General features: G+C 38.9%; 1 protein-coding gene across 1 annotated transcript in view; it reads right to left on the reverse strand.

Annotated features, from left to right (window-relative positions):
* UST (uronyl 2-sulfotransferase) overlaps positions 1-25263 on the reverse strand; it is a gene marked incomplete at both ends in the record, with an annotated part of 166170 nt that overhangs the window by 108659 nt on the left and 32248 nt on the right. The window contains 2 exons of the mRNA XM_079781154.1: positions 1359-1438; positions 12514-12669. Of these exons, the coding sequence (XP_079637280.1) occupies positions 1359-1438; positions 12514-12669 (236 nt within the window). The remainder of the gene's footprint in view (positions 1-1358; positions 1439-12513; positions 12670-25263) is intronic.

The raw sequence follows: 25263 nt of genomic DNA on the forward strand, positions 1-25263 counted from the left end.
ATCAAGCAGGCTGGAAACCTCAGGGGAAGCTTGCTTTCAAAGATAAGGCAGCAACTCCTCTTCGATGCTTAATAACTTGCTTTGCTGAATCCCATTCTCTTTACACTTAATTTGCGCTGGGCTTGGGGCAAGGGAGGAAGTCCTTTGAAGGCTAAAACCTTCTTCCACCCCCTTAGGTTGATAGGCATCCTGTGGCTGGTAGAGCTGGGAACACTCAGGGCCTCCCTGGGTGCCTGGCCCTCGAGGCCATTAGGCCAGCACAAGCCAGTAGGAGAATCAGTGCTTTCTATGGACCTGTGAGGTGCTAGTACCCCCATGGGAATAACAGTGAGCTGGTTGATGAGGGAGGCCCAGGGTCCCGGGCTGGTCAGTGGATCTGTCTCTGGACCCAGTGCTCTGTCAGGGGTAGGTACAGCTGTGAGCTCAGACATGGGCCAGCGAGAGGAGAGGAAGAATCTGAGGACTTCCCATTCACAGCAAAGCCCAGTGACAAAGGAACCCATGCCAATGAATCCCTGAGTAAGAGAATGCCCAGAACTCACAATTAACAACTTCACAAATCAAGGGTCTAAAAACTTAAATTTGAAAAATTTACATTATTATCAGAAAGTCCCTGCAGCCAAAGAAAAAACAGATACCTAAAATACCCCGTCGGCATCAAACATGCAAGGCTTAGACTAGTCAGATGAGTATTAAACAGGCAGGCACTTCACCACTAAGTCATTTCCAGGGTCCTGTGTGTGTTCAAGTGGTATAAAAATGTGCAATGAAATATTTCTGTTAAAATATTTGTGTCTTGCCCTAGCTGGTTTGGCTCAGTGGATAGAGCATCAGTCTTCGGACTGAAGGGTCCCAGGTTCGATTCCAGTCAAGGGCACATGCACAGGTTGTGGGCTCGATCCCCAGTAGGGGGCGTGCAAGAGGCAGCCGATCAATGATTCTCTCTCATCATTGATGTTTCTATCTCTCTCTCCCTCTCCCTTCCTCTGAAATCAATAAAAATATTTTTTAAATAAATAAAATACCCTTGTCTTACTTCCCAAGTTATTTCTTTTAGTACAAAATCTGATTTTAAAAAAGAAAAAAGAACTATCAGGTAAAATGGCTTCTCATTAAAAATAATTTCAACTTTTCATAAGATTTGAGATTAATATTCTAGAAAGAAATGAAGCTCTTGTCTAAATAATTCAAATTTTTGACCCCTTCACAGCAAAAACAACAGGATTAAAAAAGGCTTTTCAAAGGCAATTACACTACCTTGGAAATGAAGGTAGATTTTAAAGTAATTGTTTGTTAGATGGAGTCTAAGTCCTGAGAAGAAATGGAAAAGAAAACCATTAAACGGGAAAATATCTTACCTTGAGAAGTTGAGGAAATGAACATGTCGAGTAAATAAATAGGGCTGTTCGGCAGTACTTATATTTTTAATCAGTTCCATCTATTAAAAAAAGTACAAAATTAGCATATATAGGATCTAATTTTCCAAGCCATATTAAGCTAAAGGTTATCTCCCCAACTCCTTTCATCCTCCCTTACTACCTCCTGGACCAGAGCCAAACAGCTGTGTTTTGTGCAACATTTATGAACTTGACTTATGGCTTCTTACTGAATAAAACAGTGCTGTCCAGATTTATAGTCCTGTATTTAATTTAGTTGATTGCTACCATGAAAACAATGTGACAGAATAATTAATTTTAACCGGAGAAGTCAATGTATTGCTGTTCAAAAATGCAAATAAGAAAAATGCCTTTAATTCTTTCCATTAAAGTCACACCAAGACAAGAGGTTAATCATTATGTTATATTTCTATAATGATATTACTGCAAGATGCAGAAATATTTGAAAATCATTTTGCAGAATTTAAAAGTGGGAGTAAAATGAGACAATACATCATTATTTTTTCTCTCTGAGTATAAACATTTACAGTAAAGCCAATATTTCATAGGAAACGCACAAAACCCCCAAACTTCTTGGGTTCTGGTGGGTGGTCATCTGAATTATTTATTTACCATATCGGCAAGGCAAGACGTAGTTTATATTCATATAAACTAACATTTATGGTCTTCTGGAACATGTCATGATACAGAAAACATTCAGTAAAATCTCTTAGAAATTCCAAGCATTCTTATAACTCCCTGGCTTCCTAAATTCTTCTTTCCTTAGATTTCCTAATTGGCTCCATCAAAACTGACACACTGAGGAACTTTTAAGAGGCACATGGAAAATGGCTACTCTGGAAGTACATCACAAGTCCAGCATTTCATATTTTATGAATTAGTTCAAGTTGAAAACTGGAAAGAAAAACGGGCATTTGCATGGTAAGCACGGCAGCAGCAACAACAATAAAAGCAGAGCTTGGAACGCCACGTGTCTCCAGCAGAAGAGAGAGCCTGGTCTTGCCTTGGTGCCTCCTGTCTAGTGTGAGGTGACTACGCTCAGTAAATATCTGTTAAATAAATTAACTCCAACTAGTACATGCTTTATAGATGCTACACTCGGATGCCAACGTCTGATCCTTTTATTAGATATTCATACAATGGTTGTTTGAAGATATGAAATTGAATTTTAAAGTAAATGACTTGCCGTTTCAAAACCCTGTGCTTTTGTTTGTCAGTGGCAGACACGGGTAAATAATGACCTGTCTAGGCTTGAGCATAAAAGGAAATTGAAATCTGGCCCTTTACTGTTTACCCTCTACACCCTCCTGCCCCCCTCCACATGCCCTTGGTGCTTGTTTTTGGTAATAAAACTTCTTGCTTAGTCACATTGCATATTTACATTTTTGATGGATCTACCAATAGAATTATTGATTTAGAAGCACAACCAAAAGTCCCCGAGGATGTCTGCTTAGAAACATAACGCTTTACTGTGTGTATGTTTAATACAAGCATTCACTTAATGCCTTCATCTCTAGACTATTTTTATTCAGGTATTTCTCTGCACACACAAAAGCAATATGAGAAATCCCCCTAGTATTAACAAGAAGACTGGAAAAAACAGGTAACAAGGAAAACCATGTCTTTCATATATTCAACATTATATTATATTCTCCAAACACATGTCAACGTGTTATACTTAACGGAAGAACAGTAAGTGGTTAGATTCTGAGAACAGTGTCACAATAGTCATAAAGCTGTCTATTCCACAAGGAGAAATTGATTAGCAGTGACAATACATAACTCTTTCTAGACATATCTTTAAACATAGCATAAAGGTAGGAATGTTCATGTTTATTGCCTTAGTACAGCGAAGTGAGAGCTCACTTCAGCTCTCATACATTCTGTCACTGCTCAGCAAATTGTCAAGCTCCTTAGGAAGTACCACAAGCACAGCGGTTTAGGGCATTATGTTCAAGGTGTCATTTGATGGTTTTCACAAATACTAAGACTCTCCCCATTTCTAGTGATAAGTGATGGTCTCCCCATTTCTAGTGATAAGTGATGGTCTCCCCATTTCTAGTGATAAGTGATGGTCTCCCCATTTCTAGTGATAAGTGATGGTCTCCCCATTTCTAGTGATAAGTGATGGTCTCCCCATTTCTAGTGATAAGTGATGGTCTCCCCATTTCTAGTGATAAGTGATGGTCTTCCGAACCCCTGATGCCTGTCACCTGAGTTATCCCTCTTGGTCCTCCCACTGTTGTTCTTGCCTGAGTCCTATCTGCACGGGTGGCATCATGGGTGGCAATGCACTACCTAAAATCATCACAGAAGCTACCTGTCCTTCTTGTCCTTGGCTCATTTATTGAATCTACTGCATACATTCATTCGTCATTCATTCATTCAGCATTTAGCACTTACTAGGAGATGAAAACATAAATAAGGTCAGTGGGAAGACACTTAAAGACAAGACAGAGGAATGTATCCTAATGGTGTCCCCAAACCTACCATGACACAAGCCACACTCTTGGTCCTCACCCATTTTCACTCCTTATAGCTTATTTCATCTCTGAAGAGTCTGTTTCTGGTCAACGGTATTCTCTATATTCTCACATTTGATCTGGGTCTTTCCTGAATTTCCATATTCAATCCCTTGCCGAGTCACATTGATTTTACCTTTGCTATTTGACTCTCAAGACAACACTCCTTTGGCCAGACAAACTAGACCCCTCCTTATTCTTTCTTTACACTATGTCCAAGCTTGACCACAGGCTCAAGCTTCCTCTTCCGGAATAGTCTTCCTCTTCTCTTTGCACGTCCAAATCCTAAATGCTCTTTACATTTGACTAAAATGACCACCTCCATCAAGTACACTTTCTGGATCTCTCATTCAACATCCACTGATTTTCATCTCTCTGCCAGGCAATGTACTGCTTGGGGCTGTGGCGATAGATATAAAATATTTTGTTCTTGTTCTCAGGAAGCTCAGATATGTGGACCAGGTGGACTAGCAGGCAGGTACCACCACATGATAACCACCATGGGTAGAAGGCACAGAGATGAGGCACCTATCCCTACCTGAAGGTGGAGAGGTAATATTTCCCTAATGAGGTGTTTCTGAGTGGTTTGCAAGGACCCACAGGAGTTAGCAAGTAAAGAAAGGGACCCTGGCATTGCAGACAGAGTGAACAGCAGATGCAAAGGACAAAACATGAAATGATAAGGATATTAAAACTACTAGGACTTCCGTGTGCCAGAGGTTGGGCATGGGATCAGCAAGGCAGTAGATAAGACTAGAGAGGGAGGGAGGAGCCAGGTAATTGAGGGCCCTACAGATCACATGAGGGATCTTGACTTTTATCCAATGGGATATCCACAGCTAGAAAGGATTTTCTTTTCTTTTTTTCCAGATCTGAGGTCAAGGTGGAGAATGTGAAGAACAAAGGTAAGGATAAGAGACAGAGAGCTTAGTTAGGAAGACCAGGCGGGCAATAATCCCAACAGGAAATGATGAGGTCATGAACTGATGAGGCCAAGTGCTTCTCATTGTGGTCTTCAGAGCAGCAGCATTGGCATCAAGTGGAAACTTATTAAAATGCACATTCTCAGGCCCTACTCCAGACCTACTGAATTAGAAGAAACTCTGGGGTTTGGGCCCATCAATATGTGTTTCACAAGCCCTCCTGGAGATTCTAAGGCATAAACGTTTGAGAACCACTGAACGAGGTCAACGGAAGTGAAGATGGATGAAGCGGTTTAGGGATATTAAGGAGGAAGAATCTGCTGAGCTTACAGCTGTTGGCAGAAGGGCAGGAGAGCCAGTGGTTGGAAGAGCTTCCTTCTCAGAGTCCTGGCTTGGATCTGAACATGGTGCCCATTTGAGGAGATGGGAAAGGCTGCAGGAGAAACAAACCCGGCTGCAGAAGTGAGGGGGAATGGGTTTGATTTTAAACATCTTTAGCTAGAAATGACATTGCCTCTTTGACTTCCCACAGCACTTTGAGGATTTCCCAAGACATGAACTTTTTCTGTTTTTCTATAGTTGAGTTTGTGTGCTAGCTTTGAACCAGATTGTAAGCCCTAGGTTACCCCTTAATTGTTTATGCAATAAAGATGCTCCCATTAGAAAAATGTTTTTGGAGTCAAGAGATGTACAGTTCACTGAAGACAGAATTATCACTCAGGCCTTGAGTTTGGCCTTTCTTGGGCAAACCTGTACATCCATTATCCCAGTGGAGCTACCAGTTTTACTATTACAGCATCTAGGACACAATAAACAACCATTTCCTGGGCTGCACACTGGTATCTAGAAGCTACCGTACCTAGAAGCTCTTTATACATATGCTGTCATTTTATTCTCAAATGACTAAGCATTATTATCCACATTTACAGATTAAGAAACTGAGGCACAGAAAGGCTACACAGATGGTGTAAGGTCTCGTTGCTAGAAAAAAGTGGAGCCAGGATTCAAATTCAAGTCTGTCTGACACCAAAAGTCCTGTTCTTTACCACTGATCTGCAATTTACTCACTGTTCCCACTGTTACTTGATCTACACATAACCTCTTAAAATGGGAGGGAGGGATTGGTTAGTAAAACAAGTCTGGAGAATAAAGAGGGTTTATAGGAATATAATTTTTTCTACCTTTCATGTGATTTGCTAAAAATTAAAATGAAATTATAATAGGTAGGAAAGATTAATAATAAAAAATAAGAGCATTAATATATCAGAGATATATTTTTAAAAGTTCTAGGTGGGAAATGCTTTATCTTATAACAAGAGTAGGAATGAATTTAAAATACTAATGAGAGAGAGAGAGAGAGAGAGAGAGAGAGAGAGAGGGAGAGAACAGTGTAATGGGATATATCTAAAGGAAGTAGTGCATCTGGAAATGAGATAGAATTGAGGTTTTAACAAAAAGGTGAGAATCAAACAGAATTTATAATGCAGAGGATATGCCAGGAAGTAGTTTCTAATCTTTTGCTTTCAATCTAACTGGGAAGGTAGAGCAGAAAACCTTTACCTGCAGTTGTGCAAACACAGCTAAGTTAGTAGAAGACTTTGCTCCTGACTTCTTTAGGAAAGAATGCCAGCACTCATGGTAATGACCTACTCGGGTCTGAATTCCTGTGTCCCTCGGGAACAACTAGATCTAGATGTCCTATAATTTTGCAAAACATCTTAAATGAAAGAAAAGATATGTTTTTAACACATCAAAGCCCAATAAGAAGTAGCTCAGAGGAGAACTCCATGGCCCTCTAACCTCAGAGGCCAGAAGGATGTCTGTAGGCTCAGGTTACCTTTCTCTCTACCTCCTGCATGGGGAAGCCCTTCTGGGTCAGAGTCAGGATGGTCTTCCCACCTCAGGCTGTGCAGTCAGTGCAAGAAACAATGCCTGCAATGGAGAAGATGTCCACCAGGGGGCGGAATGACATGAGCAAGGCAAAGAAGTTGGGTCTGAATACTAGAGAAAATCAATCTCCCCACAACAATTGCAAAGAGAGGGATTTTTTATTTTATTTTTAATTTTCAGGCCTTGTTTGCAGAGCTGGGTGAGCACATCCCTGTGACCTGGAAATGGACTCCCCTAATTTTTTTGGTTTGATTCCAAGGTTCAGTGGGAGCAGCTCTGATGCCTGTGGACACTGTCCCTCCTGCTCTAAAGTCAGGACACTCTGAGGGTCATTCTAAGGAGACAGCACTCAATAAGACCTCAGGGGACACGTGAGGTCTTCAGAGGTTTGAGGGATTCTCGGGTGAAAGAGGACTTTTTCTTGCTGCGTGGCAGATTCACTTTAATAAAAGGAAACCTTTCTAATGATTAGAACTTTTTATGCAATGCCTGCTCACTAGAATTGTGAGTGGGGAATCCCCTCAAGAGTTTCTCCCCTCCCCCACAAAGATATCTAGGCTCCACCATTAAGAGTCTAACTCAATACTTTGTAGTAGGACCTAGAAACACGTGTTGTGAAATATCTCCCAAGAAGATTTTGAGATCCATTGTGGTTAAGAATAATATTTTAATGGTTTCCCACTGCCCACTAAATACTGTTCTAATTCCTCAGCCTAGCATTAAAAAAGTTCTCAGGATTCCGCTCAACTTCACTTCCAAGCCTTCTTCTCCCACATTCTTATTGAAGATCTGTAGCTTCCTACAAAATGGGGTGATAATACTTTCCTAATTATGCTGCTTAAAGGATTAGAAATACGATGCACACCTATCTGGTGTGTCTCTAGGGCTCAATAGACAGCATTAATGGTTAGGTGCCCAATGAATAGCCATCAAAATGAATGAAGAAACAACGAAGTGACCTGCTTCAAAATGAATGAGTGAACTTTTACCTTTCAATGAAGACCGGCTGACCCTGCCTCAGGGAGGCCTGGGAGGAATCCCAGTGGTCTCTAGACCTCTTCCAAATCTACCATGGTTTCTCTAGGTGAGTTTTGTTTCTTAGCGTTGCATTGCTTTATAGCCACAGTGAGATTTAGAACTGGCAGGGAGGAGAGCAATGGGGAAGGGAAGTTTAAAACACTGTAAAGAAATTCTGTTTTTGGCCAAGAGGCTAAAACAATCTAGAGCACCCGAGGAACATTGGTTCTCTGTGTCGTCCACCCTTTAAATACTTCTCAGCATCTTCATAGCTGCTTAAAGGAGCCCCAGAAGATATGATCTCCAGCTGTGGGATGCACAGGAGAGCCATACACACTTACAAAGAGTTCCCTGCCAACGGAGATGGGGAAGCACTACATGACAGCCAGTTAAACATATTTTTAATGGAAAGAATCCCCATTCTTTAAAATGTGAATAATCACTGTGAATCTCCTAGACGGGGACAAAGGGCCAGCAATTCCCATATTTGTTTGATCATGGTAGTTTCTTTTCTTTTTCTTTTTCAGTGTCTTAGGAGACTAAGACTCCCAGGAACACTCTTAGGAAAATGATGTCATAGTTTTGACAGGGATTCTTAACCTTGTCTGCACTACAGAATCTCATGTGGTTCTTTACTATTATTTTTTTAAAAGAAGTTTTCTGGGCTCCACCAGGAAACACTTCAGGAAAGGGCCATTACAACTCTATGTTTCAAAGGCTTTGCTGGAGATTCTGCGGTGCAGCCAGAACAGATAACCACTGCCTCAGAATGGCTGTTGGATTCAGGAGGGCCTAAGTTCAAGTGCAGGTGCAACAGGTAGTCATTCTATTCTGTTCTATTCTATTCTATTTCATTCTGATGTGACAATCTGATTGTCTCAGTTTTCTCACTGGTTTTAGGTCCAAAAGACTTAAATAAAATAATGAAGTAAAACAATCACCATGGAGTAAATGCTGTTTCCAATTTTGTAAACCTAAGTAGCTTCAATATAAATAAGAGAGTAAAACTATTTTTTTTTCTTGATCTTTTGGGCTCCTATGTCAACGATTTTTGCCCTTCTCCAACAAGAATGAAATAATTTTGAATTCCTATGTCTATGATATGCAACACTTTGACTTTCATTGTCCTGAGAACAATGTTCTGAAAAATAGCATCAGACCATTAATAAAAATGGTTATGAGTCTTTTGGAAATCACACCCCATGTCTTTCAAATTGTATGCAATTCTACGAGGTTATCTAAGCGAGCCCAAGAAATCGAAACCTGGTTTCAGAGCGTAAATGAAATGATGTCACCATGGTTCGCATCCATGCCCTGGAAGTTCTGACATTTGGCATGCAGCAGCTGTCCTTGCTTTTCTGTTGGGGCGGAGTTTTCTCAAATAGTAACTTCAAAGTTATTTCTATGTCTACATGGCAGATGTAATGGGATTTTTATAGGCATTCTAACATTTGGTGTCTGCATGCTCCCTTTCCTTTTTAGTAATCCCTTCAGTGTCTTATGTTATTAAATACTGTGTACATTTTTTAAATTTAGTGGAGAGAGAGAGAGAGAGAGAGGAAGAAAGAGAAAGAAAGAAAGAGAGAGAGATGTGACAGCTACCCTACAGTGAGAAATGTATGCATGGGCATGAATTTGACACTGGCCAGAGTGGGGTGTCCATGTCTATGAATGAAATGGTATAGATAATTCAAGTCTCATAAGTGAATAGCATTCCAAAGTTCATTTGTAAGTCAGTAGTTTGGAACTTGGTACACATTTCCTCATAAAATAAATGTTCTACATGGTGGATAGAGTCCTGGGCCAGCCCACAGGAGCCAGTCTATTCCGCACCTGAAGTAAAGTGTTATTAACTCCATAGAACAATGTTTCCATGGGAACACATTTTCAGAGTTCTACTGTTTAATGTTGAGAACCACTGACTTTAAAAATTTTAACTCCTCTCCTAAATCACTCCCCCAACCCTTTCCTTTAATAAATTACCAAGAAGAGGAGCTATTCATACCACAAATTAGTTCTTGAATATATTAGGTTAAAATAATATTTTTCTCCGCTTGTTTTATGCACTTTGAAACTTTAGTAAAAGAATACATATAATAAGGAAAAGAGTTTCTTTAAACATTCTTAAGCTACTTCAAACGTGGTTTCTTGTCATGCCGTGTCCTGGCCCTCTCTGCGTGTCACAGCCCGGTCAGCGAGCTGCACAGAGGCCACTGTCGCTCTCGTTTGCTTTTACATCGAAATTGCTTATTTGTTTTTCCTACCATATCTTTACCTTTCCCTTGAGTTTTTAAAATGTGCCTTATAATTTAATAGGAATCTGGAGTAACTAAGTAATGAAATATATTCTGGTTCATACTGACCACAGGAATCAGAAATGTTTCAACTGCACTACACACAGACTACGCTAGAAGTTGTATAAATATATCACAGAATCACAGGGCTGGAAAGAACCTTAAGAGATTGTCTAGTCTATTCTCTGGCTTCCAGACAAGCCAATCATTCCAAACAGATGAGAGCTCACTTCTATTTTAGAGGACAAAGATGACTTTGTCTTTAACCCTTCTCTAGAGGCAGCAATTTATACACCTTTATTCAATTACTGTTAAATTTTCATCTAAATCTTTCTCTTGACAGTTGCAACCGTATTTTACTTTCTCAAGACGGTTCCTCATAGGAAACAAAGTAGGTTTGTTTATTTGTGTAAAATCACACAGTATATTTACATGATATATTTTGTGCTCTCTCTTCTATGGCATTCCCAAACATCTCAATGTCTAGCACTTCAGTTACCTTGCTGTATTGTTTGCCTCTGATCAGCAGTGGGAACTGAAATCGAGCTGCTGTGTTTTAGGAGGCTTCTGGGAACTGGGCATAGTTTCCATACATAGCAATATTTAGGTGTAATCTGATAAGCAGACTCAAAGACTCCAAGGAAAACCAAATTTAATAATTACAATAAAATTGCAAATACATGGGCTAGTAATGTATAGTCACTTTCTTTCAGGTAGTGAAAAGGACATGACCAGCCTCCTCATATTAGCTCTTCAATCAGGTAAGGAAATCTGAGAACATAACCCTATTAAACTCATTAATAAAATGTAATATCCTGAAATGTTACCAAATATAATTTTTCTGTTGATAGCCTACTACAGAAGCTTCAAGGGATAATCTCAAAATATTTATTGTTGATTGATTCTTTGGACTTGATACTCAGAGACTCTTTAGTGGAAGTTTTCAAAGGAGTGGACATATTGTTCTCTATATTGTGGGAGACAGTAAATATATTGGCTTATATCAAGTACTGTTGGTTATGTTACTATCTTAAAAACTGTCCCCATGAAAAAAGAGAAATAAAGGCCATTGTAAATTCCCTTTCTTTGTGGGGCTTTGCTAGAAAGAAGTGGACATGGGTGGAAATTTCCATAATTGTGGTCTCAACCTGATAGTAAACCACGTGCCTTATTTATTCTCCAAACTTCCATACTCATTGGGTGGAGTGATGGTTAATGTTATGTGTCAACTTGCCTGGCCAAGGGGCGCCCAGATTACACAATAGTTCTGGGTGTGTCTATGAGGACGTTTCTGAATGAGATGAGAATTTGAATCCATGGACTTAGTAACGGAGATTGTTCTCGCAATGTGGGTGTGCATCACCCAATCTCTTAAAGGCCTGAATCAAACAAAATGTGGAGAACGGAGGAATTTGCCCCCTTTTCCCTGCCTCACTGTTTAAGCTGGAACATTTCCTTTTATAACTTCGACTGGGACTTAGAGCTTGGCTCTCCTGGTTTTCAGGCCTTTGAACTCCATTATACCAATGGCTTTGCTGCGTCTCCAGCTTACAGATGGCAGATCATGGGACTTCTCAGTCTCCATTATTGTGTGAGCCAATTCCTCATAATAAATCTCCTTTTATAGCTATTTATTGATAATTGATAGATATCTCCATCCTACCGGTTCTGTTCTCTAGAAAACCCTGCCTTATACTGGTGGCTATTCATCCATCCTAAGAACTAAAGGCACAGAAGCAACTTTGCGAGATAGGCTAACAAACTTGACCCTGTAAAATGACCTTGAGAGCACGAGGCCTAACTGTGCTATATCAGCAAAGTGGCCCAATGGAGACTATTGACTCTACTTTTGAGTAAGCTTATAAAGTAGAATCTGTTTGCATAGCTTCCAGGCAGAGTATAGAGCAGACTCTACCACCAGTATGTCCACTTGTATGGCTCGGCTATATGGAGACAGAATTGTTCCTGGGAAAAGGGATCATTCTTTTGCTACCACTGAAAATGCCAAATGCTGCTTTGGAAGCTCAAGATCCCCTGAGCTGATCATAACAGGAAGCTTATGCCCCCATCGACCAGTCAGGTTCCTAGGATACTTGTGAGCAAAGATAGGAGAAGAAATATTAAAATAAATCTTTCTTATTTTTGCCATCAGGATGTCAGCATTATTTATAGCTCAGTGGTGTAACTATCTGAGATTTATGCATTGCTACTTTTAGCTAAATAAACAATGATGAGTGCACACTGTCCTTTGGTCTAACAAAAGTATTCCTTCTCGGAAACTTCCTGGCTTAACGACTACCACCAGAACACTTAACTTAAACTTCCTTCCACACTCTGACAAATATACAGTATGAAATTGCAAATCTGGTATTCATCCGTCAGGGTTTGAAGGATGTCCTGTAAGGCACCCACTAATTACACAAATGAATCGAAGCAAAGTACAGTTTAACCATGGCCAAAGACAACTTACTTGTTCATTTTTAGTAAGCCTGGTTTTGTTGTGAATGTCCGACGTGACCAAATTAAATCCGTGCTTCTCCGACAAGATTCTCAGAAGCAAGACCACAGTGCGACTCCCACACTTGCCAACTCTGTTGTACACCACCTGGCTGGGGAAGGGCAGCACCTGGGAAGGAGCGAGAGAGCACATAAGAGACTTTGGGGTTAAAATACTCAGGATTCTTCCCTCAACTTCAGAACAATTAATGTTTAATCAACCTACGTGCGAAGGATCCGCATGAACTTAATGAGAGAACGGAAGCGATGAATTCGTATTTGCCTTCACAGTGTAACTCGGAGAAAGGCTGGACTCATTATCTTGCTATCTACACTGATACTAAAAACTGGTCAAATTTCAAGTGCTGGCGAGGATGCGGAGAAAAAGGAACCCTTGTGCACTGCTGGTGGGAATGCAGACTGGTGCAGCCACTGTGGAGAACAGTATAGAGTTTCCTCAAAAAAACTAAAAATGGAACTCCCATTTGACCCAGTGATCACACTTCTAGGAATATATCCCAAGAAACTAGAAACACCAATCAGAAAGGAATATGCACCCCTATGTTCATAGCAGCACAATTCACCATAACTAAGATTTGGAAACAGCCTAAGTGCCCATCAGCAGATGAGTGGATTAAAAAACTGTGGTACATCTACACAATGGAATACTACGCTGTGGTAAAAAAGAAGGAATTCTTACCATTTGCAACAGCATGGATAGAACTGGAGAGCATTATGCTAAGCGAAATAAGCCAGTCAGAGAAAAATAAATATCACATAATCTCACTAATTTATGGAAAATAATGAACAACATAAACTGATGAACAAAAACAGATCCAGAGACAGAGAAGCATCTTTCAAACCATCAAACCTCAGAGGGAAGGTAGGGGAGGGTGGGGGTAAGGGGGAGAGATCAACCAATGGACTTGTATACATGCATATAAGCCTAATCAATGGACACAGACAACAGGGGGGTGAGGGCATGAGTGGGGGGAATGGGAGGATAAGGTCACATATGTAATACCTTAATCAATATTGACCACAATTGGTCAAATTTCATGCTACCTATAAGATTGATCATGGAACTTGTTTTTCTTAGAAACAAAATATATAAATATGTGCTTTAATGACCATATTCTTTTGCAAGTTGTATTATGCTTTATTAGAACTTAATGGTTAGAGTGCTGAAGGAAAAACACAGCAATTTAAAATTATGTAGACATAATTTACATATAATAAAATTCACTCTTTAAAGTAGACAATTTAGTATATTCACCAAATGGTGAGCCATCACCGCTATCTAACTCCAGAACCCTTGGTCACCCCGAAAGAAACTCTATACCCATTAGCAGTCACTTTTCGTTTCCTTCACTACTTTGGCCCCTTGAGACCATTAATCTACTTTCTGTCTCTATGGTTTTGCCTCTATCATTTTAGACATCTCATTTAAATGGAATTATAAAATATGTGATTTTTTGTGTCTGGCTTCTTCCATTGAGCATAATGTTATCAAGGTTCATCATTGTTGTAGTATGAACCAGTAAGTACTTCATTCCTTCATATGGCTGAATAATATTACATTGTATTTTGTTCATATAGTCATCAGTCAATGGACATTTGAATTGTTTCCACTTCTTGGCTACTAGGAATAATGATGCTATAAACATTTGTGTATAAGTTTTTATGTGGACATATGTTTTTGATTCACCTTGAACATATCCTAGGAGTGAAATTGCTGTAAACATATGGCAACTCTGTTTAATTTTTTGAAGAACTGCCAAACTCTTTTTAATACAGCTGCACCATTTTATATTTCCACTAGCACCACATGAGACTTCCAATTTCTCCACATCCTTGCCACCACTTGGTATTGCCTGGTTTGTTTTTTAATTATAGCCATCCTAATGGATGTTAACTGGTATCTCACTGTGATTCTGATTTGCATTTCCCCAATGACCAATAATGGTTGGTGTGTATATTTTTTATACACTTGTTGGCCATTTGTATATTTACTTTAGAGGAATGTCTATTCAAATTATTTTCCCATTTTAAAATTGGGATATTTATCCTTTTATTGTTGAGTTTTAAGAGTTCTATATTTAGTCTGAATTTGCAAATATATTCTCTCATTTTATAGGTTGTCTTTTCACTTTCTTGATATGGCCTTTGAAGCACAAAAATTTTTAATTTTGATGGAGTCCAATTTGGAGTGATTCATTGCTTGTGCTTTTAATGTCCTATCTAAGAAACCATTGCCTAACTCAAGGTCACAAAGATATACACTTATATTTTCTCCTAAGAGTTTTATAGTTTTAGTGCTAACATTTAGGTCTTTGATTCATTTTGAGTTAATTTTATGTATTGTAGGAGCTAGTGATCTAACTTCATATTTTGCATATGAATATCCTTTTGTCCCAGCACCATTTATTGAAAAGACTATTCTTTCTCCATTTAACTGTGAAATGGAAATCTGCTAACCAAAAATATATGGCATTATTTCTGGACTCCCAATTCTATTCCATTGATCCTTATGCCAGTATCACAGTCTTGATTACTATTGCTTTGTTATAGGTTTTGAAATCAGGAAGAATGAATCACTCCAACTTTGTTCTTCTTTTTCAAGATTGTTTGGGCTATTCTGGACCCTTTGCATTTCCATATGAATTGTAGGATAAAATGGTCAATTTCTGCAAAAAAGGCAGTTGAGATTTTGATAGGGATAGTGTTAAATCTGTGGATCTACTTGGAGACTATTGCCATGTTAATAACATTAATTTATGGCAGAGGATGTCTTTCCACTTATTTAGTTCTCCTTTAATTTGTTTCAATGATGTTTTGCAGTTTTCAGTGTACAAGCCTTCACTCCTTTTATTATTTTTGATGCTATTATAAATGGAATTGTCTTCTTAATTTCATTTGGGATGGATTTGTCATTAATAGAAATACAATTGATTTTTCTATATTGATCTGGTATCCTGCAATCTTGCTGGACTCATTTGTTAGCTCTGATAGTTTTTTGAGGGTTATGGACTTTTTAGGGTTTTCTAATACATGATCATGTCATCTGCAAACAGAGAAAGCTTTACTTCTTCCTTTCAATATGGATGCCTTTTATTTCCTTTTTTTCTATTGCTCAGTTATAATGAACTTGATAGACTTAGAAGCCATTATAAAAAGCATCTGATTAAATATTTACTAGGTGTACCAGTTAATAAGGCGGATTTTTTTCAATAGATGGAGTTGATATGTATGCTGTTTTGTTGTATTGATAGCAAGTTTCAAAACTTCATGTGTCACATTTGCTGAAGGTGTTACCATCATAGATATTTTTAGGCTTAAAAATGTTGAATATCATGTCAAAAAAGAGTATTTGAGGGAAGTTTTAATTCATTACTTTATTTTGAATAAAAGTTATCGTATACTTCAGAAAGTGTATGGTGAACATGCTCCATCTACAGATACTTGTGAATGCTGGTTTAAATGCTTTAAAAGTGATGATTTCAACATGAAAGACAAAGAACATCCAGGTCAACTGAAAAAGTTTGAAGACTAACAATTACAATCATTATTGGATGAAGATGCATGCCAAACTCAAAAACAACTTGCAGAAAGTTTAAACATTGCTCAGGAAACAATTTCCAATCATTTACAAGCAATGGGAAAGATTTTAAAGGAAGGAAAATGGGTGCCACATCAACTGAACGAAAGACAAATAGAAAACCTAAAGTCATCAGTGAAATGTTGCTTCAACAGCATGAAAGTCTTTTTTGCATCAAATTGTGACTGGCGATGAAAAGTGGATTTATTTTGAGAACCCCAAATGCACAAAATCATGGGTTGATCCAAGTCAACCATCAACATCAACTGCAAGGCCAAATCGCTTCGAAAAGAAGACAATGTTCTGCGTTTGGTGGGATCAGGAAGGTGTGGTGTATTATCAGCTTCTAAAACCAGGTGAAACCATTAATACTGACCACTACTGGCAACAAATAATCAATTCTAACCACGCTTTGATCGTGAAACTACCAGAATGTTCCAGAAGACACGGCAAAGTAATTTTGCTTCATGATGATATACCATCACACACTTCAAAACCAGTTAAAGACACGTTAAAAGATCTTGCCTGGGAAGTATTAACCCATCCTCCGTATTCAACAGACCTTCTTCCTTCAGATGACCACTTGTTCTGATCGATGGCACACGCACTTTCTGAGCAGCACTTCAAAACATATGAAGAAGTGGAAAATTGGGTCTCTGAATGGTTTGCCTCAAAACAAGAAAAGTTCTATTGGGATGGTATCCACAAATTACCTGAGAGATGGGGGAAATGTATAGCTGGTGATGGACATTATTTTAAATAAAGCACTTTTGGTGTTTCTCTTGAAATTACCGTGTTTTCTTTGATTACAAAATCCACCATTATTAACTGACACAACTAATATATCCCCAATAAAGATATTATTTCCATTCTGAACACTAGCCTTGTGGCAAGATTTGACAAACGATATTCCAAGGTTTCTTTCATTCAGCTCATATTAATAACAGAAGACCATAAAAAGGCCCAAAGCTAAAGAAAACAATACAACACAAACATACCCTAAACTTGCTGTCGGCATGTAATTTTAAATTTTGTTCTGTAATTGTAAGTTTACTTATTTTCCTGAAATATTTTATATCCAGAGTATCATTTCATAAATTTGGAGCTTAAAGGCTAATTGTCATGAGAGTAAACATAGTATCACTCATTTAGCAACTAGTCCTGTACCATTTTGACATAATTCTTCCTGTGTGTGTGTGTGTGTGTGTGTGTATGTGTGTGTGGGTGTGTATGTGTGTGTATATGTGTGTGTGTATATGTGTGTGTGTGTGTGGGTGTGTGTGTGTGTTTTCAATGAGTAAAACATTGTTTATTTAGGGCCAATCAGTATCTCCTATTAGATGTCCTCACAGGGCCTAGAACACACCTTTATCTATAGAACAGGGATGGGGAATATCCAGCTCTCAGGCCATATAAGGCCCACAAAATCATTTGGTCTGGCCCTGCCAAGGTAATAGGGGTGAGTTAATTCAATGTTTGACCAAATATAGCAGGATAATTTTTAATTAGATAATTTTGTATGGCCTGTGAATGGTGTTATAAATATTCAAATGGCCCTTGTCAGAAAAAAGGTTCCCCACCCCTGATATAGAGCCTCAGTAGACATTGATTGGTTCTCGGCAGCTTGAGGGATTTTTGTTTTAAATTGATTTCAGATAGGAAGGAAGAGGGAGAGAGAGATAGAAACATCTATGATGAGAGAGAATCATTGATTGGCTCATGCTCCACCCTGGGGATTGAGCCACAACACAGGCATGTGCTCTGAACGGGAATCAAACTGTGACCTCCAGGTTCATAGGTCAACACTCAACCACTGAGTCACACCAGCTGGACCAGCATGAGGGATTTAAATAGACTGTTTGACACTAATTAACACAATGATTCTGCTAAAATATGAGACCAGGAGAATCTTCAAATACAGCTGACCTTTCTGAACAAATGCTAATAAAAGTCATCAAGGTAAAAAGATAGTCATTATAACAGGTCATTTTACTTATGGTTCAATCAGTAAGTATCCAAGAAATCTGTTCCCTGTCGCTGACTACAGAAGCTCAGATAGTCAGATAAATCATTTAGCTCTTAGTTATGAGGTTGTGATCCAGGGAAGTAGAACTGGGCTTTATGATTGATGCATTGATATTAATAGTGTTTGTAAGTTGGATTTCCATAGTAACCAGGGTGGGGTATGGACTATGGTTGTGATAGAGCTGCCAACATAAACACAAATTTTAATTTCTTTGGAGAAATAAGCTGCTCAAGAATTTGGGTGAATGCATTTTTTCCTTGTCTTCTAGCACAGCACAGAACAGCAAGGGAGAATTTGTTATAAATGAATTGATGACCTAAAAGATGTGAGTTACCACATACTAAGTACTTTATTCTAAGAGCATAGGTATATCTTAGAAGATTTAAATGAAGAATTGAGGCACTTACTTAGAAACCATAGGTGAAAACATTTAATATCTCTTGAATTTCTTGGGTAATCCATATAGTAGCAGGCTTACTATCTATCTATACCCCTTTGCTAAGAGCTAAAGATGTTATTTAACTTTAGGTTATTAGTTAGTTAGATTCTAAAATATGTTCATTTCAGTTATTTCATTAGTCTTATGGGAAGCTCCCAAATAATAGTTGTACATATTTGTTATTTAAAAAGAACATATAAAAAGAAAAATCATTGCATTATTCCTGCAGCTCTATCTACAATATGTAAAAAGAAGAGAGAACTTAACATCCCCACTGTGGCTCCATTTTTACTATTTCTTTAAACACTGACATACAACTACAGAGCATGAACACAGAGCTTTAGGAATCAGTCTTGTGACTTTTGAAGACACGGTGTACACTATCACCAACAAAAACCTCTCAAATTTAGGGTGAGGCTTTTAAGTCATTTTTTAAAAAAAGAGTCCTGTGGAATGCCCTAGAAATTGACAAATTTAGGCAGGCCAACTCACTGTGTTGATATTGGATAAAGTATTAAAATTAACAACAGTACAAGTTGATTCATCCCTGCCTTTGGTAGAACTATAGATTTGCTCCTGAAGGTCTGCTTTAAAAGTCATTGACATCTTTTATTGGAAGTGTACTTTCTGGAATGATGGTGAGAAAAGGGACTGATTTTTATGGAGGGGTGAGCCTGACCTTGTCCCAGGCTCTATGCCATGTAAACCCTTTGAATTCTTCTTAACAATATTGAATCAAACAGCACAACTGCCTTCACTCTAGCCATGCCTTTCTCTAGGAGTTCAAATTACCAAATAATTTAAGCACCGTTAATAGCACCTTCGTGACTCCCCTGTATGTCCGACTCTTCCCATAGATCATACATTCATAGAACAACAGTTTAAGATCTAGAAGCAATTTAGAATAATCCATCATCCACCCACCACCACCATCCCCACACCATCATCCTGTATCACCCACCCCCAGCCCAATCTGTGTTTGACTTGGCTAGAGCTTTTCTTTATATTGTCTCTTCACCCTCTCAAGTACTCTGTGAGGTCTATGTTAGGACTATTTTTAGATGTGTAAATTACAGCTGGCAATTTCAAGGTTACAAAGCTCAAAAGTGGAATGTAACAACTAAAGCCCAGTTCCTAGTTCTCCTGAACCCTAAGATAACACTCTATATAATCTATAATAATAAAAGGGTAATATGCTAATTAGACTGGACATCTTCCGGACGTCTTTCCTGATGAAGCCGGGGCCGGAGGGAAGCCAGCCCGGGTCCTGGGTGCCTGCGGGCAGCAGGAGGAGGGAAGCCCGGATCCCGGGTGCTAGAAGGAAGCTGGTGCAAGCAGCCATGGGAAGGAAGGCCTACTCTTGCACGAATTTTTGTGCATTGGGCCTCTAGTATACTATAGCATAAAGGGCAAAAAAGATGTTTAGTTTGACTTCTGTGATAGAGATACTATTTCCTTTTGTTACATCTTAAATGTATCCAATCTCATTAAATGTTATGTTTCAATAGTCACCTACCACGACCAGTATCGCTGGCCATAACTCATCCACTACTCAGGACCCTGGAATGCTCCGTCAAAGCCCACAGGAGTGGATTAGCCGGTCTCTCTTTCTCCTTCCTGAGGATATACTTTAGAAGCTAATGAAAACCCAGTGTGCCAAAGTAGCTAATGGGGGAAGAAGAGCAGGAGGATGTAGTCTTCCCTTCACTCCTCCCCCTAGTCTATCAGAGGCAGCTCCAGCTACCTCAGATACTGTGAACCACTTCCACTGGGAAAGGAAAAAGTTGGAAACAGTTATAGCAAAATGTGCATGAAATCCTAAATGCACTTGACATGTGTATCAAGACAATACCTTCCAATGATAATGACTATGAAAAGACTTCTATAGACCTCTTAAGATCAACCTCAAAAATCCCCATTTTCTTCAATAAAAACTTGCAGAAAGCTACACCCCAAATCAAACGTTCCTATTATCATTTGCACACAAATTTTGAATACTTACTCTTTTTTGGGGTGTCCTATAAAGAAGTATACACCAAAGGCCCTCATCCTCACCCCCTCCCAAATGAATCTTCATTCTTGACAACTATGGTTATAGGAATGTTATGTCTGTGGCTTTTATTTTATGACCAATTTGTAAGAGTGAAGGAAGCTCCGAAATATTTCACTCTATGAATTACATACTTTTATGTCGCCTGCCTTGTAAGTTCTGCACATGCCACATATCCCCAGGGCCTGGCAGGCTTGTGGGGAGCATGCCAATTAAACAGAAGTCTTTCCAAAACCCCTAGCACAGCAGTAACCACCACCAGATGACATCCACAACTTCAATAGCTCGTCCCAGCTTTGAAACGGGAATGGGAGAAAAACTTTCTAGGTAAAAAAGCAAAGTTGGTCTGGACTAAAACTTCCATAGTCTATGATTTAAAGGGCTCTCTGGGGACTGGTCTTATTAGAAGAATTACCAATAATCCCACTTTTAAGTCTTTGCAAAATGACACTTAATACATTATGCTACAAACCGAGGTTCCCAAATGGCTATGTATTTGAATTACCTATGAATTTTAAAAACTCAAGACTTCTGGGCCCCATTTTAAGACTAACTGAAACGGAGAGTCTAGGATGTGGGTCAGGAGGCTGGCCTTCCATGTTAACCACAGGAAGTAAGGTCAGGAGAGGGTTGCCTGCATTATACCAGAGGGGACTCAGTGAAAGGCATGTCATGGCTTTCTTGGGTCTCCTTGGCATGCCAATGGCTCTCACCCATAGTTAAAAAGCCATGATTAACCAGACAAATACACTCACTTTACAGTCAATGCCTACTTGAGTAGAATGACTAGAGAACAGGTGTGCTTATTAATTGCTTAGATTAGCTGAAATTTATACCTAACACTGTCCAAGCATTAATCCCTTAGTAGTAATAATATGCTAAGGATAAAATGTTTTTCTTTGATAAATAGCAAAAAATTGTACTTCATGCTCAGCACCTGTAAATTGGGGGTGGGGGGGGGGGTGGATGGTGGAGGAAGAATCACTACCTGAGCTTTGTGAGGCATGAACTCAGGAAGAGTTCTGCCACTCGCTGAACATAGGACTCTGAGCAGTTAAATCCATTCAGTGAATCCTTATGTTCCAGTTTCCTAGGACACTGTGGTGCATCACACTTTCCTCAGCAGTAAAAGGAGCGGGCTGGACTGTAACCCAATAAATGAAGCTCCCTTCTGAGGCTACTAAATGATTAATTTTAGTCGATGTCATTATCAATATGTAACCTGGAAATGCCTTAAAAATTAAAACTGGGTATTAACATTTTCCTTATCAAATACATTCATAAGGAAAGTCGGAAAAAAACGAGTTCCAGTAATTTGTGCGGATGACACAGATTCCAGCTCCATGGCGTTCATGGTTCCGTTTTGGAAACTTGGTGCATTTCTGTTCATGTCCCACCCTTGTTTGGGCATGTTGTGTAATAAATCTACCTTTATGCTTGTCTTATTTTTCAGTTTCAATCACTTCAAGCTCTCTCTTTTGTTTTGTTTTGTTTTGTTTTGATAAGACCATCACCAAATATCAGAGGCTGCACAGGGCTCCACCTTCCAGGGGTACCTTCCAGAACTTGGATGTGATTCTTACTGGCTTTTGCCCAGCAAGCCACTCTAGGTCTTCGGACAGATTCATCTGTTTTCTAATCACCATCAACTCTCTAGACCCCTGGGCTCATTTCTGCCATCCAAGAGGAGGAAATCTATAGGACCCATGAAAGAAATCGTTTCCCTCATTGTCATTCTGCAAATGACAACCCTAATTATTAATAACCCATTTCTCCCAGAAGCCTTGCCAAACCTGAGCCATATGCTTTCTTCATTTTTTCCTGCTTCTATTTGCAACAGGTCCATATCAAATCCTATCTCCAAAAGACAAACATAGCTATAAACCCATCTGTTTTATTCCTGTAATAGACCGGGTCTATCTGGCATGTACATAGTGGATAATTAATAAATATCTATCTGCCTATTAAATAGGTAGACTATTGGGATGAAAATACTATTAAATATTGTTTTTGAATCAATGCTGTCCTATTTATCATTTAGTTTTGTTGTCATATGAATTACTTATCTTTTGGTTATCTCCTAGAATTATAAAGGAAAGTCCATCAATTTTTGTACACTCATATTTTGAAATACTCTTATTTGTTATATCACATAAGAAAAAGCATGGGGAAGGGGAGAAAGCTCCCTGGACTGAAAGTCCTGACATTCTGGCTATCCCCTTAGCCAAACTTGTTGAGTGACATTGAATAAGTAATCCTGAACAACTTCTCTGGGCCAAGGTTTCAAGTGTAAATTGGGGGTACTGAATCGGTTTATTTCAAGGCTTCTTCCTGTTCACACTGCATGATGTTCAGACAGGGTTACACAATACTTGCACATGTTCAGGGGGTTATCTGAATGGCACTCTGCACTTCTAAATATTCATTTCATTCTGGTCTAGCTAATGTCCTTATCTCCACCGTGTACAGCATCATTACGCTGTTCCCAGGAATGTAATACCTGGCATGCCGAAACAGAAACCTCATACAAAAAAGCAATTTTCACAAGGAGCCAGAAATAATTTTGGATGCGCTGATTAAACTATCATAGTTGAGTTTTAGGGTATTCTTCAGAAAAATGTGACTTACAGCTGGATTAAAAACTCAAATTTCAGATGACCTTGGTAAAATGCCATCAATTCCAGGGACAGGAAGATGAATATTTCAAACTTCAAATTGACAAATGTGAAGAAAATATGCATATTGAGATAAGACAGATTCGCTTTTAATTCTGCAACATTCTTTATGCTCCTTTCTCTGGTCAGTACACAAATCACAGACAAGAGGGCCATAATCTGGGTGTCTTATTTCTAGTACATTACAGTTTCTAAAGTTCAAACCTAGGGTTAATCCACAGAAATCTGAGACCATGGGATACTCATATGTTTGACAGAAAAGAGAAATGAGGTGCACATGCCCCAGGTATGAAACACGAGCAGAATGAGGAGGATGCAAAAGTTTCAGAGACTAGATCACACTGAAAAGATATTTCCAAGTGTTTGCACAGGACTTGGCCTTGCTTCTATACATGTATGATAACCCCTACTGCATTGTGCATAGGACCTCTGCCCACTCTTCTAAGAGCCTTTAAAACCTTCTTTATGGCTTTTATAATCAACATGAAATGGGGAAACCCAATGTGGGTTTGGAATGCCTACTTAACCCTCATCCTTGTGTGTTTATGCCTTGTATGTTTTGTTGAACTCAAAGCACTGTAAATAATGTTGTAGTAAATATGGACCAATTCCAGACATTTCTGGGACTTTCTGATATGCTATGTATTCAGTGATCCACAGTCCTTATTAAACACAACTCTGAAAATGAGAGTCGTAGATTTCCCAGTTAGAACAGAGAACACACGATTCTCAAATTAGTTCTAGAACTGGAGCTGTTCCATTTTTAGTGTTAATCAATTCAATTGCCTTTTTGCATTAGTTTTGAACCAGAATATGCAATTATGCTGATACCTTTAGGTCAATAATCTTTCCACCAGACCCCCATACTTAAACTTTTCATTCAGATCTGTAACACATTTTCTCTTAATCACACACCTCTCCAAATAAAACATGCATAGACACTTTATATAGACTTTCAAGATTTAAGAGTCTGCTTAAGTCAAGCTTTATTTCTTCATATTTGTCTGATTCTTTTTTTTAGCTAGGAATTTATACTCTGCGCCCAATCTAAAAATTCATTTGTTATAATGCAATAAAGGAGAAGTGTTGATTATTGATTGTAAGTTTCATCATTTAGAGCAGGTGTTGCTGGCATGGGCTAACCGTTCAATTTAGAATGGTCTCCTCTGGATGTTGGGGATGGGGGAAGAGTCAATTATTCTTGCTGAACACTTCACAAGAGAACATTGCCCCCATTGAAAATAGTACAAAGGCCCGGGGAACAGCTACGCTTGGTTGCCTATACTCGTCTCTCTCATCAAAGCACTGTGTAAAGATTTTAAGACCAAAGGCTTAGATCTGCTATTCACTGTGAACCACACAATCATTTTTCATTTAAAATGTCTGAATAGAACTTTAATTTGAGTGTGAATTTGTAGCAAGAAACTTATTCTTGGATTCAAATGACCATTGCTTAAATTTCTTGGCTAAGTTTCAGGTTTTATAACATAAGCCATACTTTAAAATAGTGTAGTGGATCAGTACGGTCAAGAGCCTGGGCCAATCCCACCTCCCATATTCATGCAGAGTGTAACCTCCTCCCACGTGGACCATGGGCCTGCCATGGCACTGGCCAGTGAGGCATCAGTAAACACACTGCAAGCAGAGGCTTGAAAAGAGCATGCCCATTGGGCTGGACCTCGCTTACTCTGGGAGTCTTTCTCCCACAATATGAACCTAGGTGGACCTCTGGGAGGATAGGCGGCTCCGTGAAAAATTGAAAATTCTGTGATGGAATTCAACAGATAATTACTGAGTGCCGGTCATTTGATTATCAGCAATAAACTAATTGGTTATTGTGATGATGTGATTGTCTCTGACACTAGACTCTAAATTCCATGATTATAGGAGCACATCTGCTTCCCTTTACTATTGTATCTTCAGCACCAGCTCAGAG

This window comes from Cnephaeus nilssonii, assembly GCF_951640355.1.
Source record: "Cnephaeus nilssonii genome assembly, chromosome: 9".
Taxonomy (NCBI): domain Eukaryota; kingdom Metazoa; phylum Chordata; class Mammalia; order Chiroptera; family Vespertilionidae; genus Cnephaeus; species Cnephaeus nilssonii.